Below are 16855 nucleotides of genomic sequence, written 5' to 3' on the forward strand. Positions count from 1 at the left end.
GATCTATGAAGGGCAGAAGAGAGAGAGAGAGAGAATGATCAGCCGCCAGCGAAGAATCAAGAGATCGTAGTGTGTGTGGAAAAAATCAATCAACACGTGGAGTCAACGGACAGATCAGCTTTGTTCCAGTCGGCTAGTCACATGCCCCTTACCGTGATTTTTGTTCAAGTCAACTTGAGTCAAAAGTAAATCCATGCCAGTGTCATTTTGCGAGAGAATGACCACCCCAACTTCGCAATACTGGGGACAGATGAGCACCGTCCTCATCACCCCTGTGGGATGATTTAAGGCCTTCATTTTTTTTCATATGATATCTACTGTTAATTTAAAATTCTTTTTAAAATATTTATACTTTAAATTTATCAAAATATAAAATATAAAATAAGGAAAATAATAGTAAAATCTGTTTAAATTATATAAATGATATATTGGTCTCATGAAAGACGAAACAGCATAATTTCCTTGATGTCTTTCGAAATGTTTTTGTTATTAGGGAATTATAAAAAAATGATACTTTTACCCTTTATTCAAATTAAAAAAAATTATAACTTTTCATTCATAATTTTTATTCATATATTAACAACTATTGTTTCTAAATTCGCAATAATTTATTAGTTATTCACAAATCCTTATCTGCAGGTTCTGATATGCATCAGGTGTTGAAAATTTATAATTTTTCATTCACAACTTTTATTCCTATATTAACAATTTTTATTTTTAAATTCACAACAATTCAATAGTCATTCACAACGCTGCATCTGCAAGTCCCGATATATATCAGGTGTTAAAAATTTACAATTTTTGTTTGTAAATTTGCAACAATTCAATAATCATTTGTCATTTTTTATTCAAAACTTTGTTCTCGTTATAACAACTTTTATTTTTAAATTTGCAACAATTTAATAGTCATTTATAACTTTGCATATGCAGATCTTGATATGCATTAGGTGTTAAAAATTTATAACTTTTTATTCACAACTTTTGCTCCTATATTAACAACTTTTGTCCCTAAATTTGTAACATTGCAATAAAGAATTGTAATTTATCAGTATCCTCTGTAAATTGATTAAATTAACAAAAATAAATTACCATTCTAATCTAAGAAATAACAACTTTTGTTAATTTAAGTGACAAAAAAATCTTAAAAAGTAACAAACTATCTAAGGTTTTTCTTTTCAATTATACTATTTACAACTTGTATCAAAATACCTACAACCTTTTGACAAAAATATATAAAGGTTAAATTTTTTAGTGTCGTCCTTTCTTTTATCATTTTTATCCCCACACTCCCCTATCATATTATATTTTACCTTCAATATTTTTTACAAAATGTCCCACTATGTAGAGATAACAAAATAGTTCATTTTTAAAATTAGAAGCAAAAGAAGCCATTTCTTATGTCAACCTAAAATAATGAAATAGCCATTCATTAATATGTCTATTTTTCAAACATCATAATTACATATCTGATATATTTTATCCAACAACAATTATTCTTTTTATATTTACAACTTTGTATTGATCATTCACAATTTTAAGTTATGCATTTATAACACAACTAAAAATAATATATCATTCATCATTTATGCATAAGTAAACATCCATAACCACATATAGTAGAGAAAATGAAGGCCTAAATTATTAAGAGAAAATGAAGATCTCAACCACATCAACTTCAACTATCACATATGAGAGGAGAAATTTTCAAGTAGGAGGACAAATTTACCCATGTACAGCATAGCTAACAGAGGAAGAATGATTGCTTACATATACTCACGTACAGCAGCTTAACAAAATAAATCACCCACATACAGATACTCAAAATGAAATAAGACAAACGAGAAGGAGAAGGAGACAAACCAAAAGAAGAGCACGAAGAAGAGAAGAAGAGGATAATAAGAAGAAGAAGTAGAGTCAAGAATGTGCAAGAATGACTCTGCATTGATGTTTGAGATTTTTGTTTTATTTGAAGGTAATTTGATCATTTTCTTTAATTCTCTAATGATAAAAAATTCTCATGGGACTCTCAAGAAAATTATGCTATTTCATGAGACTAATTTATCATTTACATAATTTAAATAGATTTTTCTATCATTTTTCCTATAAAATATTATAATATTAAATATGAATTGTTAAGAGTATATTTAGATGATCAATTAATTAAAGTTATAAAATTTTTAATATTAAATTAAATCTTTTAAATTATATATGTATTGTATAGGATATATCTGGATAGTCAATTTATAAAAATTATTAAAAAATAATATTAAATTAAATTATCCAGATTAAATTTGTACTAAGTAGATTGATAATAAACAAATTTATTAAAGACTTCTATACTTTTTTTACAAATTTTTTATTTTAATAAATACAAAATAAAAATAAAAGGCTTAAATTTGGACTATCTAGATCTTATCAAGAGAAATAAGTATTGCAATATTTATTCTCTATAAAAAAACATTTCATATTTAATATTATAATTTTTTTATAATTTTATGCATTTTACTTTATAAATATAATATTAAAATATTTTTAAAAAATTTAAATTAACGACAAGGATTATTTAAAAAAAAAAAAACCCACCGGGTGATGAGCAGGCGGTGCACCGATTGCGTTTCTGCAATACTGATACTCTATAGGAAACTCACCTAAATTTTCATTTCTTTATTTTAAAAAAAAAACACCTTTCAAATAATTAATCCATCATTACATGGCGACATTGGCATGTCATACGGAAAACATGTTCCTTTTCATTGCCCTGAGCTTAATTCTGTGCGTGTACAGTGGGTGACTCTAGTGAAAAACATGAGGCTCTTCAAGTGTTTGAAATGTTACAAACTTACACGTCGTCACAACCCCTGTAGTTTTTAAAATTAAATATATATACACGTAATAGCTAAACTGATGATTTTCCCCAAGCACAAGAAGACTTCTTCATCTTTTTCTCCTAACAAGGCAAGAATGCATGTGGCAAAAAAATAAAATAAAATTCTCTACTCAGCCACACAGTACTGCCACACTTGTGGTAGGTAAGGGAGAAAGTGTAGAACAGGACTTCATATATTCTGGACTCTAATAATTTATGTATAATTAATTGTTCTTTAAAAATAAAAAAGGTGTTATGATGCAAGTTAAACGCTAAAAAAAATTCCAATCATGTCGCTATTAAGCTATTTGTAAATAACTTTATGTGTGTCTCTAAATATTTAGTAGACTTGAAATTCAATGTATCTACACCTTAATGATCTAAATTTTTTAACCAGTGAGAATTAACTTAGTGAATGGAGTTAGTTTTTCATAACTTAATGAATTAATTGAGTGAGATTGCTCATATTTAATGCCTAGCTCCATTTCCAGCAGGATTTTCTATACAAGTAGGTTGGAAAAAATAATAAATGAAAGGAATAAAAAAGACTGAGTTCTTAATAATTTCACCAAATTTATTTTAGAAAAAATTAATTATTCGGTCCCGTACTTTTAACCCAGTTATAATTTAATTTTTGAACTTTGTCTTTTGCAATTCATTTCTTATAATTTTAATTATTTAAATATTAATTTTTATATTTTAAAAAATAAAATTATAAAGATTAAAAATATTTTAAACTTTTAATATTTATAATATTATAAAGATGAAAGGGGTTTAGTAATATGAAATATTAGTAATAAATTTTAACATGATTTTAATATTTATAATTTTATTAAGATATAGGAATTAATATTGAAGTGGTTAAAACTACAGAGATTGAATTGCAAGAATTAAAATTTAAGAACTGAATTAAAACCAAGTCAAAATTTTAGGATTTGAATTATAATGAATCAAAATTTAAAGATTAAGTTACAATTAAATCAAAATCAAAACTACAAGAATTAAATAATTAATTTTTTTTATTTTCTTAGTATATTTTAGCTAGGCATTGTAATTTGAAAATGTTAGTGATCATTCATGGAAATAAAGTAGTCATTGTTTTAACTGTTATAGTTATTCAACGCCAAGAATCGTTAGTTAATACGGCAATTTTCCCAAAAAAAAAAATGTTAGAAAAAGACCTAGACTAGATACTTTAGAATTATCACTCTAATTTGCAGCCCCACATTTCCTATTCTTGGAGATTTTTGTGTAATTTTTCCTTTAAGAAACATTTTGTCATCTATTTTCCAATAAGCACTTGTTAACAAGATTCAATGTAAAAAATGACAACTATTTATAACTTGAAGTGCATTTATTTAAACCATAAGTGGAATTATCATTTTGGCAAAGTTCAACATTCAAGAGGTTACTTTTTACATCACAAATTTACTGAGAATCTCGTCAACAGGATTGAAAATGCAAGAGGCTAATTTCCAATCTTACAACTGAATTTATTTAAAACGCAAGTTGTGATTTTAGTGAAGTCTGGTACATGAATTCTAGATCGGGCATTAGGCATTAGGCAGCCAAAGGGTATGCATTTGGTGGTGGCATCACACAACCATCGCCATTGAAATAGATCCTCCGAGGAAAAACCCAGCCCTTCTTCAAAGTGAAACTTGATTTATCCTTTTGAAAAAGTAGATCTGCCTCTACATCACCTGAAAGGCCAGCTTGATTGAGAATATCATTGTACAACTTAATCCCCCATAGCATTGCTGTATCATCTGTTCAAAACCAACTTTAGTTAAAAAACTCATGCTCATGCATAACTCCTGTCAGATGCACAGCAGAAAGAATTCATAGAAACGATGGCATTCAAAATAACTCACTCATTTTTGCTCCGTTTGGTGTTAATCCCTGGTAGTTGAAACCAAAAAGTTGGGTCAGATGGTCAAAGTTTTGGTGTTGAACAACCAAGTTCCACCCAGAATAATCCATCCCATAATTGAAATTGGTGATACTGATCTTAACGCGCCAGTACTCCTTGTAGTTACCCTTAACATGCCAGTGGACTCGGATGGGGCACATATGATTAGTACCTTCAACCAAAGGTTTCAAATGACGTGAATCTGGCCTGAAACCCCACATAGATACATGTCAGAATATATTCTCCAGATCAGTTTAGAAGCAATCGTACATGATGTCCCGGTTTATGAAACTTACTTAGATGAGTTGCCCCGGCAACCACATGAACACGTTGGGCAGGGTACAACAGTATCATTATAGAAGAGGAGAGGGAGACACAGCAAGTAGGAGTTTTATGAGCTACAAATTGTGAGTACGTACAGAGCACATTCCATGTCACTGCAATATACCAAGAATAATGCCAACTTCAAATTTAAGAGATATTGCTCGGATACACAAAAGCACATGCTAGCAACAGAAGTTAAAGCTTTTGGATGACAAAAGGTTAACAGTAACACATGAGGTGAGGGTGGGGGACTAGACTACATTCAGACTCTTAAAATGAAGATGAATATAGATTAGCTTAACAACTTACTGAGTGCTTGTGTTACTCTCCTTTTGTCTGGTGTTATGAATTGAGTGGGTTTCACAATTTTTGCTGGCCCACAAGTGTAACCTGGTCCTGGTGCTTTCAGGGTGAAGTTTTTGGGCACCTTGACTGTTCTGTTAGTGGTCCCAGCTCTGCCAACACTTACCTGAAATGAAGCAACCGCATTGGTTGGATCCTGTGCCCATGAGCTGAGAACCCCACCTTTGCAGCAATTTGCTATTTGCTGATTGTAAGGTGTTCCTGGAAGTAAATCTACAGTTGTTGGGTTCTTTTTACAGCTATGTGGGATGTTTCCTTTGAATTTTGAGCAATCCCCTTGTTCAGTGGCCTGTGCTCCAATCATGCTCCATATTAGCTCCCTATCTGCCCATGTCCATCCTAAAGTCCACCCTGGTGCTTCCATGTGACGATATTGTTGGAAATTGTGCATGGTAACCACAGCCTACAGATTCCATTTGTTTTCAGCTACGAATATTTAAAATCTATGCAAGCATGATATGTTACAGATTAAGATGTGTACGAGAGCCAGACAAATTCTGATGCAATGCTAGTGTCATAGAGGCTTTTACTGCTGCTATTCATAGATGATGAAAGTAAAACAAAGTACATACAACGTAACCATCAGGAGTCCAGCTCATGATATCCCATTTGATTGTGATGTTTCCATTTGGGTCAAGCGCATCATAAGCTTCTGAAAGATAAACAACCAACCAAAGATTAATTAAAGTGTAAATGTATGAGAGATTTTAACATGTCAGGCACAGGCATTGAGTGACAATGATAAGGATGGCAAATGAAAAGGAGATTTTAAAATTTAAAATACCAAGCATTGATAACGAATGAAAATGTGCAGTGCAGGCTACAAGAGACACACAACACTACTCGATGGCCAATTTGTGAAACCATCTTCAGTTTTTTTTAGATCGTGCAACTTTCCAAGAAATACGGTGATGACACTCTAACAGGCAATAAATTGTATAACCGCTTTCGAATTCAGTGATCAGTGATCATCCTCTCAGGTTGATTGGTTCTAAAGGACCGGTCCTACGTGCTCGCAACTTAAACAGAGGAAAGAGCTTTGTAAATGAATTATCCTACTTGGCCAAAAGCTCAGACACCAACCATTATTCTGTAACAGCCGACTTCTAATGTCGGACTTCATAGATCTTTAAGGACAGATCTTCGGTCTTTTCTTGTCATTTCACTTAGAAAACAAAATACTGATGCTAAATCAATTTTCTGAGATTAGAAAAATTAATTAAGAAATGTGAGAGACTTTTGCAACTTTCTAAGAAAGGATATAAAAACTTTAATAAAGAGACCAGGACATTTTTAAAAATTAATTATAAATATATTATTAAATATTATTAAAGATAAAAGTTAGAACTTAGAAACAACTTAGAAGTTAGAAACTTAAAAATAAGAACCACCTCGCATTAAAATTGCATCCATTTCATTGTTTTTTTTTTTGAAAATTATTTTGAATTCACGCACAACACATTTAAACTAGATTTTAGACCCATGCATGGTAAACATATGCCCTATTTGAGAAGAATGGAAAAAAGAGGAGAAAATTTTTTAATGATTTTCGTTTAAAATAAGATGAACAAGTGAGATTATATAATTAGGAAAATAACATTAAAGGATCATAATATTAAAATAAATATTAATTTGATCATTTTACAGAGATTAATAGTATTTAGAACGATATATTCATTGATGTTTTAGTGATAATTTTACAAAAAGTAATAACATTTTGTTTTTTTTAAAAAGTAACAAATATAGATATAAGAAATTGCTTAAAAAAAAGAGAATATTATAAGTAATTACAAATAAATGACTATAACAATAAAAGCATGAATAACTTTTTTTTTATCGATGAAAAAACTAAAATTTTTTAGCCCTCGCGCGCTATACGTCAGGGGGGTGATTTTAGTGATTAGAAGGTATGTGAACAAATTGTTTTATTTTAAATTTTATTGTCTTATTTATATTTAAATATGGACAGCAATTTATTTTAGTCTATAAATTACTATACCCATATAAGTCATAAATCTAAAACATGTGGCTTGTTTTAGAATTTATTTATTGCATAACCAAATAATCATATTTGCACAATTTTTTTAAAAATCAAAGTGTTCCATAAAAAATAATAGAAGCCATACCGCCCAATAATTCAAGAACAAAAAATTAAAAAAAAAAAGGTAAAAGAAACAGACAAGTGAATAACCCGCGTAAGCAGGCCCCGCAAATATACCTGCCTAGCAAGCCCAGTTCACAAATACCGTTTTCATTCATTTGAGGTGTGCAGACACAAACTAAAAAAGAAATTGAAATATTATCCATAGGTCCCACAACTTTCCAAGCTAATAATGAATTGTCTTAGATATATGATCGCTATAGTTTTACAGAGGCTATGAGTAGGATTTACAATAAAAGAAGATAAAGCCCAATATTCTGACCCATTAATCATTAATTACTGTCTTATAAACTGTATATCTCCACTAAATTTTCATTATACTTTACAATATAAGTTGATATCATAAGATTTATTTATAACTTAATTGTCCTTTTCATTGCTTGGGACTTGCGTATAATTTTTTATTTGTTTAAATAAAGATCAAACATTATTAAAAGTAAAAAGATTATATAAAAAGCCTAAAAAAAAGAAGAAGACTAAATGGCATTTCTTGGACCCGGAAAACAAAGGAACGCAGGCTACAACAATCCAAAATGCAGACAGTAAACTATAAGTTTAGTTTAACCCAGAAAATAAACAAGCAGAGAACGTATTCTCCATGATGGGCATCAATAGAAACAAGTTTCCATGGATAAAGATAAGGGTCGGAAAGTTCCGAAACTTGAAGAACAAGGAGCAGACCTGTAGAAGGGAAGCAAAAGCAAGTGAGGAGGAACAAAAATAGAATGCCGGAACTTGGTGTCCAGAGGGATCTAATTATGGGCATCAAAGAGCAACCCATTTTCTTGTTGCAGAGCTGATATGGAATTCTGAAAATCTGAGTTGAAGATTATGGAGAGCAGAAGAAAGTCAGAATGAGCCAGCAAAGAAGCCAAAGGGGTCGAAAAAGTCAACACGCGGAATCAACAGACTGACAGCTTTGTTCAAGTCGGCTTATCACTTGGGATAGAATAAGAATCGACAGACACATTGTCACATGCCCCTTGCCATGATTTTTGTTCAAGGTAGACTAGTCGTTGTTTTCAACGGAATCAAAAGTAAAACCATGCCACAGTGTCATTTTGCGAGGGAATGTTGGAACCAATTACTCAATGCATAACTTAATTACAACTCCAACCTCGCAATACTGATACAACTCACGAAGGAAGCTTAGTATCTCAGAGACAACACATTGGCAAGTCACACGGAAACACATGTTCCTTTTCATTGTTCTTAGCTTTTCTGTGCGTAAATTATATGGCAGAAGACTCTAGTGAAAAACTTGAGGCTCTTCAGGTTTTTGAGGTGTTACAAAATTCCATGTCTATCACTAGCGTGAAGTTCAAGGTCTCTGAAGTTTGACTCAACAGTCTGTCTCTCCCCCATTTTATATGTCATTTTCTTTTAGTTTTAGCCAATTCTTTTTCATGCTTGGACTGATTGTTCTTCCTTCACAAGATAGTTTCATTAGGGGGGAAATTTCTCAAGGCCAATCTTGAAATTTTTTTTGCCTTGGATGACAGTTCGGATCAAGGTTTATTCCTCATTTGTTTTCAGATTAAACCCCTAAATTTTAAAACAAAGAAAATAGTCCGTATCAAGGGTTTATTTCTTTCAAAAAAAGAAAAGAATAGAAAAGAAAAATTACGCACATCGTCACTGACTCACCCAGACAGCGATTCACACAGACGGACGCAAGCGTTGTTTTGGCTCCAAGAAATTAGAAGAGTCGCTCCTTTCGGCGTGGGATGGGTTCCTTAGTTTCCTGCCAGATTTGATTTATCGAATCCAAGGGTGCCAAAGACCCAATGGCAGCGTCCGATTCGCGAGCCCACTCGTTCGGCCAGACTGAGATTAACTGGGACAAGTAATGTTTGCTTGGCCTTATTTTTCCAATTCGCACTTTTTCTGGATGCAACAGTTGGCGCTGCAAATTCATTCTCCTCGTGTTCTTCCATTCAGCATTGGCGTTTTATTAATGACATTTGACCCGTGGAATGAATGCGCTATTCACTAATTTAGTCAATATATGGTTCATGTCCAATATTTGTTGTTTGAAACGCCTTCCTATACCTATGTTTAATATGCCGTGTTAAATCGATTATTGGTGTTGTAGTTTGGCAAAGTCTCATGGTCTTTCCTTCTCGTTTTATTAGTGGGGATTAGGGAAATGACTTCGGATTTTCTTTCTATATCAAAAATCAAACGAATTGAAATCGAAGGTAGACTGATTCTTTTCTTGAGATTAATTAAAAGCATCTTATTTTCAAATTCTAGATGTAATGAACCTGTTGAAAATATTTGATAATGCTTACAGACTGGTAGCAGTTCAAATGGGTAGTCATTTTGTTGATTTCTTTTCCTCTCAGAAAGTGTTCAGTTGGCTGTAAGAAGTCATATTTGAATTTGCAAGTCTTTATATCTTCAAGCTCTGTATATATTGATTAGTTACTTATTTATGCAGGCTAGATAAAACCAAGTTCTATGTAGTAGGAGCTGGACTCTTTACAGGTGTTACATTGGCACTCTACCCGGTTTCTGTAGTGAAGACTAGACTACAGGTTTCTTCGAAGGATATTGCAGAGAGAAATGCATTTTCTGTAATAAAGGGATTACTTAGAACAGATGGCTTTCCCGGTCTGTATAGAGGATTTGGCACAGTCATCACTGGTGCAATTCCTGCCAGAATTATATTTCTTACTGTCCTAGAGACCACTAAGGTGGCTACCTTCAGGATGCTTGAACCATTTAAACTCTCTGAAACCAGCCAGGCAGCTGTAGCAAATGGAGTTGCAGGCTTGACATCTTCACTTTTAGCTCAAGCTGTGTTTGTTCCAATTGATGTGGTATGATAGTTTGATTCATGTCATCTACATGTGTGGTTGCATACTCGTACACATCTGCCAAGGGTTTATAGTACTGTATTTGCTTATCGCGCACACGCACATGTTTTGTCTTTGCCTTGATGCTTTGCTAATGATTTTTCGAAGGTATGAATATGAGAGATATTTGCATAAATAAGGACTGTTATTGAATATTATCATTCATAACATGTCTTTCTGCTGTTTTGTCTTGCTGCTTTTGTTTTATTATGGTGACATTCTTATCCTGCTCATTTGTAATTTTTTTCTTGATAAATTTTTCTTCTTTTAGCAAAATATCGATGTTCCTTATATGCTAATTACGTACTGGTTTGATACTCAGGTCAGCCAAAAGTTGATGGTGCAAGGATACTCAGGTCATGCTCAATATAATGGTGGTCTGGATGTTGCTCGTAAAGTGTTAAGATCAGACGGCATCCGTGGATTGTATAAAGGATTTGGTCTTTCTGTTATGACTTATGCTCCTTCTAGTGCTGTTTGGTGGGCAAGTTATGGTTCAAGCCAACGCTTAATTTGGAGGTGAGACATGGGGATACATGTTGCTAATTCAGATAATGTATATTATTATCAAATGGTAGTAAGATCTAAATACCCATGGACATCCATCAATTGAACCCTTGTCTTGTCCTTTTAAAGTTGAACTAGCACCTCGAGGCTTCTATGCCATGGATCAGTAGGGTGAGTGTTAGAAAAGCTCACTGCTCACATATGACTTTGTTTATGGTATCTTCTACACTTTTTCTAAATTTTCAAATGGGGCCATTTGGCATGCGTATTGGTGTAACATCAGGTAGTGAATTATTGTGACTCAAAAAATTTAGGTTCATCTGGCCAAGATGCTATGCACCGCATAAGCCAATCAAAAGGTGAGCTAAAATTGCAGAAACATGCAGTTAAGGCTAATTGATGTTACTGTTAGTGGGTAATGAACATAGCACATCATGCACATGCCAATATTTTTATTTATACATGTTTGCGCAAACTATTTCATATTAAGGAGAATCAATACCTGGTTGCATGGGCAGATTATTGGGACATAGTGCAGAAAATAAGGAAGGCCCACCTAGAGTGCAGAAGATCGTGTTAGTTCAGGCTACTGGGGGAATTATTGCTGGTGCAACTGCATCCTGCCTTACAACACCATTGGATACCATTAAGACACGATTACAGGTATACATAACCTTGTTGGCAATGTTTGATTGATATTATATTCATTATTCCCTGCCATTGTCAAAGTGGATCCTCCATTTCTTTCTTTCTCCTTTTTCTGGGAGTAAAAAAAAGTAGTTCATCATTGTTCAGTAACATTATGTTGTGTGCTTTAACATTAGTACTGTGCAATTAGGATGATGATAATGAAGGATTTAATGATCATCATACTATTGTAACGTAGTTTCTCAATTATCTTTTTGTAGTCCAGTTACAGTCTATTTAATTATTCTGATTCAACAATTATGCACTACAGGTGATGGGACACGAAAAGAAAATCTCCGTTAAAAAAGTTGTCAAAGACTTGATAAACGAGGATGGTTGGAAAGGTTTGTACAGAGGGTTAGGTCCAAGATTTTTCAGCATGTCGGCATGGGGTACTTCAATGATATTGGCTTATGAATACCTGAGTAAGATCTGTCTCTTTGCTCTCTTTATGTGTGCGCATATGTCTTAACAATCTTGTGCGGTTGTTCTGGTATAGTCTATCAAATACTGGGTAGCAAAAAATAATTATCCACACGTGGCTGTTTATGATAGTTACCTGGCTTCGGGTTTTGTTGTTATGATATGAATAAAAATACTGATGTGAGTCTGGATTTAATTGATATATGATATGATGGATCTTGGTACCCTTTACTCTGCCACATATCCAGCTCATCCTAAAAGTTTGTTTCTTTGAGCAGAGCGCTTGTGTGCAAAAGATGACTAGACAGAAGAAAATGGTTGGCCTCATCTTTAACCAATATATCAGGATCAGAAACCCTTTTGTTGGGCAATGACGTTGAACAAGCACTAACGGCCTGTGAACCCACCAGCTTAAGCACAGGAGTTGCTGCTGGACATTTATTCGTATTTGATTGAAGGGTTGAAACAGCTATTGGAGGCATAGATGAGGAATTTTTCCAGCTAGGAATTTTTATTAGTACCATTAATTTTCAATGAGTAATTCAATAGGGCGTTTCAATGCCTATAATATGAGAGATAACATGAAAGCCTTCTCTCGAATTTGTGATGTGACAAATATTGTTTCATGAAGGAAAGGAGATAGCTCTTTCAGCATACACCATTCTCAGATTTGTCTCCATTTTCTTCCTTTATTCTATAGGGTTATCTATGTGCATTACATTAGATATTTACAGTGATCTATTAGCCAACATGCTGGCAGTTACGGTTTAAGCTTCGCTCTAATTTCTCCTCGAAAACCGAATGAAATTTGGTCCTGGCATACCCCACATCCTTTTTTTTTTAAAAAAAAGAACCCAAATCTGTAGCTTTGAAGTAAAAGTACTTGTATCTGTACTGTACAAGTACAGATATCTTAATTGATATCTTAATTGATTATCATAAACATCATTATAATATTATGAACATGCTTGCTTAAAACTCAAAATATTGATACTCGTCCTATAAAATATTGAAATGAATAGCATATATATTTCCTTATCTGTATTCTGAAATTATGAAAAATGTCATATACAATAGATCATGCTATAACATATCTATTATCTAATAAGTAGGTATACCCTATGCATAACCATATCGGTACTTCATAGGCCCGTATTAAGTCTTGGAGCTGATGCATTGCAGATCAAGAAAATAATGAAATGATAGCCGATCACAATACCATCAACCAGAACTACGATGAGCATTTCGTTACTAAAGCTGTTAAATTTCAAGAGTGAAAATATTCATTGCAAACTAATAATATAAATGAGTGCATTGGGGAAAATTAAGTTTTTCTTTTTTTACCGAAAGGGAAAAATAAGTTATTAACTAACTACATTTGGAATACTACAGTTATTGATAGGGAGTATAAATTATGAAGTACTTTCAGAGTAGCTAATATAACATTTCCTTAGGAAGACTAGGCTAATTCAAAGGGGCCAGAAGCAGCAAGATAACATACGACCGACTGATCTAAAATTCGCATTCTGCGCTCCAACTCACAAATATATGTCAGAACCAAAGTTGATCTACCGACTACTGACTACTGAGGCATTCTTTCCTTGTATCCATCAAATAGAAAATTTGTCTTCATTCTCATCATGTACTAATCCAAAACTCATATTTTTCTCCTAATATCTGGAGAATACATCAAAAGCCTGTATTCCAAGATTTGAGCTCAACCATGTTATATTTTCTATCTAAAATTTAGCAGACGTTCCAAAACTAACTGCAACAAGATCAGCATCCCCCTGATATGAGATTGTATAAAAACTGAAATATATCACGCCAGTCACTCATTCTTTTTATTCATTTACCCCGTGACTTGTGCTCATTATTGTCATCATCATCATCGTCTAATTCTTCTTGACAATCTTCGTTTTCACTGTCATCTTTATCATCTTCACCATCACATTCTACGTCCTCACTGTTACCATCTTCATCGTCACAATCTTCATTCCCACTGTTACCATCTTCATCATCACAATCATCATATTTATTATCACAAATTTCACCACCATCATGACCTCCATTATGCCTGTTCTGTTTAGCATAATCCTCCAGAGATGCATTGGGAAACAATTGTCCAACCTTATTATCTTTATTATCGTTAGGAGTTTTTCCCGAACCTTTGGATTTGCCTTTGTCCATCTGTTGACAAAAGTATAGAAACGAGAATGATTAGCATCGTCCAGCAAGCATTTTTGAAAAACAGGACGCATAAGCATCAATATCAGACAATAGAGACAACGTCGTAAAAATAGTAGAGCTTAGGATCAATATTCCTTTTATTTTAGTAAAGCTTTTTCTTCTTATTTTCCAGGAAAAAACCTTCACTGAGGTCTGAGAGCTCGAAAAATGGTATAAGTGGAGATCTGCTTTACCATATGATGTATATCATATTATTGAGATCAAAATTATCCCTAAATAGATATTGTGCTTTAAATTTTTTTTTTTTGGAAGGGTCATGATTTTAAAATTATTCTCAGAGAATCTGTGTTTAGATTAGAAGTGGTGTAGGTCATGAATATCTTAGATTAAATATCAATATCATTGAGCCAACCCCACCTAGTGGGATAAGGCTTCTTGTTGTTGTTGTTGTAGTATTAATATCATTGAGCCAATGACCCCTATAAATGCAAGGATCAAAATTATTTAACACATTAGAGCATCCTCTTCATAGACTCACAGTTGCCGCCAAATGGAATGGAAAATGTTATGCAGCCTACTAACAAAGAGACTAATTATCAACAAATTCATAAATTATAGCCAATTTAAGTAACTTGACCTTCACTCTCATCATTCTGAATAAAAATAGAGAGAAGCACAACATAACGGAGGTGTTCACACTTAAATATCTTGATAAACAAACCAGAATATGGGTGTGTTTCATAATAAATTCCAAACAAAAATCTACAAGCTAATGTTTAGTCATGTACTATATTTAATTGCAAAGGCAATCAGGCAAAATTGCACCCTTGGGAACAAAGGGAAGCAGGATCTAAGATGAAGAACAAGTAAGGAAGAATGATAAGAATAATTTTAGCAACTTACAGCACGCAATAGGGTTCTCCTCTCCCTCTCCCGAGAATTCTTAATGGCCTGTGACAAGAACACCAGCATTATAAGTCTCCGGAGGAAAATAATTATAATGTTCATAAGGCATTTTAAACAGAGGATATATATATATATATATAAGAAACCTCTTCAAGCTGTTTTTGCTCAGCTTCCACATCTGAAAGGTCCCTAGAAAAAGGAGAAACAAAGTTACATATGAGGAATAATACTCTCATTCTTTTTTTCCTTGAAATACTCATGGTCACATTTCACAAAGGACAAAACAAATAAAACAGAAACAGAATTATCCATCAAAATGTTAAGATGACCTTCCAACTATACGATCCACAGCGCAACAACACTTAGCGCAAACCCGGTGCTCTTTGGCACAACCTACATTATCACCAAAACCAATCAGGCAAAGACAAAATCCACGGGAAAAAAAAAATTATACAAACTAAAACAAATCTTAGAAGCAAAAACACTGCAAAAGGACAAAGCGAAACTAACCAGAACACAGGTTATGGTAAGCTTGACGAACGGCACGTTTAGAGCATCTCTGGCTGCAACATTAGACATTGGAGAAGGCCACTCAACTAACCAAATACTGTAATGCTAAAAGATAATAGAGGAACGATAGCAAAACAGGAACATGGAAAGAAAATTTAAAAAGAAAAAGAAGGGAGGGAGGGAGGAAATACCATTTGGCAGGTTCGACAAGGGGCTTGTACTTGCCATAACGGCGTTTCCAATCGATCTGTTCTTTACAGCGAGGGCACACGCCAGTGATTTCAGACAAAGGCCTGAACTTTCCTCCTACCTCCTGCAGAAGCGGGTGAGAATTCAACACCAGAAACAGTAAAAAGAAGAAGGGATTGAGAAGGAGCGAGAATAGCGATGAGGGCTCACAGTTTCGTTGATCTTACGGCCGGCGTTGGGTTTCCAGGCGTATTTGTTCTGGTGCTTCGGCTGCCCCCGCCTCTTGCTGCTCATCTTCAACACTCTTTGCGCCACAGCCCAGGTCTCGGGCCTACGGACGGCTTTGCCCTGCTTTTCAGCAGTAAAACAAATTGCTTTTTTTTTTTTTTTGTTTTAAACCCTTGATTTATTTAAAGCTTTTTTTTTTTTTTGGCCAAACTTATTTAAAGCTTTTGGCACTAGTGTTTCAGAAAGTTTTAAATATCTTAACAATCATTATTATCAATCAATCAACCATCAGTTAATATCTTAATATAAATACCCTACTGCATTGAGTCTCCACTAATTATTTTTAACTAAGTTTTTAATCAGTCTTAATTATTATTATTGCTCTAAAAAAATCTGTCATAATTATTCTTTAAATTAAAAATATAAACGTACGAAACAGATGAAGATTGAAGGCGATGAGTAGGGATGAATTTGTTTAGCAATTCCACGATGAGATAAAGATTTTGATTATCTCCAAATCTGTTTTTTTTTTTTCAGTTTCTTTATCCCATGATCCCACCTATTAAAAAATCTAACGTAAATATTTAATCAAGTTTGTTTATTAATTTATTTTAATAATAATATATTGTTATAAAGGTCAGATTTTAACAGTTTATATTCATTTATGTTTTATTTTAATAATTTTATAAAATATTAATTTTAAATTCAAGGTGTATATGTCGGCAAAG

General features: G+C 33.2%; 2 protein-coding genes and 1 pseudogene across 2 annotated transcripts; 1 reads left to right on the forward strand and 2 right to left on the reverse strand.

Moving 5' to 3' along the window:
• Window positions 1-4207: 4207 nt before the first annotated feature.
• Window positions 4208-8433, reverse strand: LOC129306825 (COBRA-like protein 2; annotated as a pseudogene).
• Window positions 8434-9252: 819 nt separating this feature from the next.
• LOC129306496 (uncharacterized) lies at window positions 9253-12765 on the forward strand. The gene is made up of 6 exons (XM_054947125.1): window positions 9253-9472; window positions 10070-10451; window positions 10810-11006; window positions 11513-11657; window positions 11953-12106; window positions 12383-12765. The coding sequence occupies exons 1-6, from the start codon at window positions 9414-9416 to the stop codon at window positions 12406-12408; spliced, it is 963 nt and encodes a 320-aa protein (XP_054803100.1). The 5' UTR covers window positions 9253-9413; the 3' UTR covers window positions 12409-12765.
• Window positions 12766-13369: 604 nt separating this feature from the next.
• On the reverse strand, window positions 13370-16269 carry LOC129306681 (uncharacterized). The gene is made up of 7 exons (XM_054947387.1): window positions 16110-16269; window positions 15902-16023; window positions 15711-15763; window positions 15530-15593; window positions 15347-15389; window positions 15198-15245; window positions 13370-14294 (listed from the first exon to the last, which is right to left on the reverse strand). Exons 1-7 carry the CDS (start codon window positions 16191-16193, stop codon window positions 13953-13955), a joined length of 756 nt encoding a protein of 251 aa, XP_054803362.1. The 5' UTR covers window positions 16194-16269; the 3' UTR covers window positions 13370-13952.
• Between the last annotated feature and the right edge of the window lie 586 nt (window positions 16270-16855).

The sequence above is a fragment of the Prosopis cineraria genome, unplaced genomic scaffold (genome assembly GCF_029017545.1).
Source record: "Prosopis cineraria cultivar Desert tree isolate PC_DT_omini unplaced genomic scaffold, ASM2901754v1 PC3, whole genome shotgun sequence".
Classification (NCBI taxonomy): Eukaryota; Viridiplantae; Streptophyta; class Magnoliopsida; order Fabales; family Fabaceae; genus Prosopis; species Prosopis cineraria.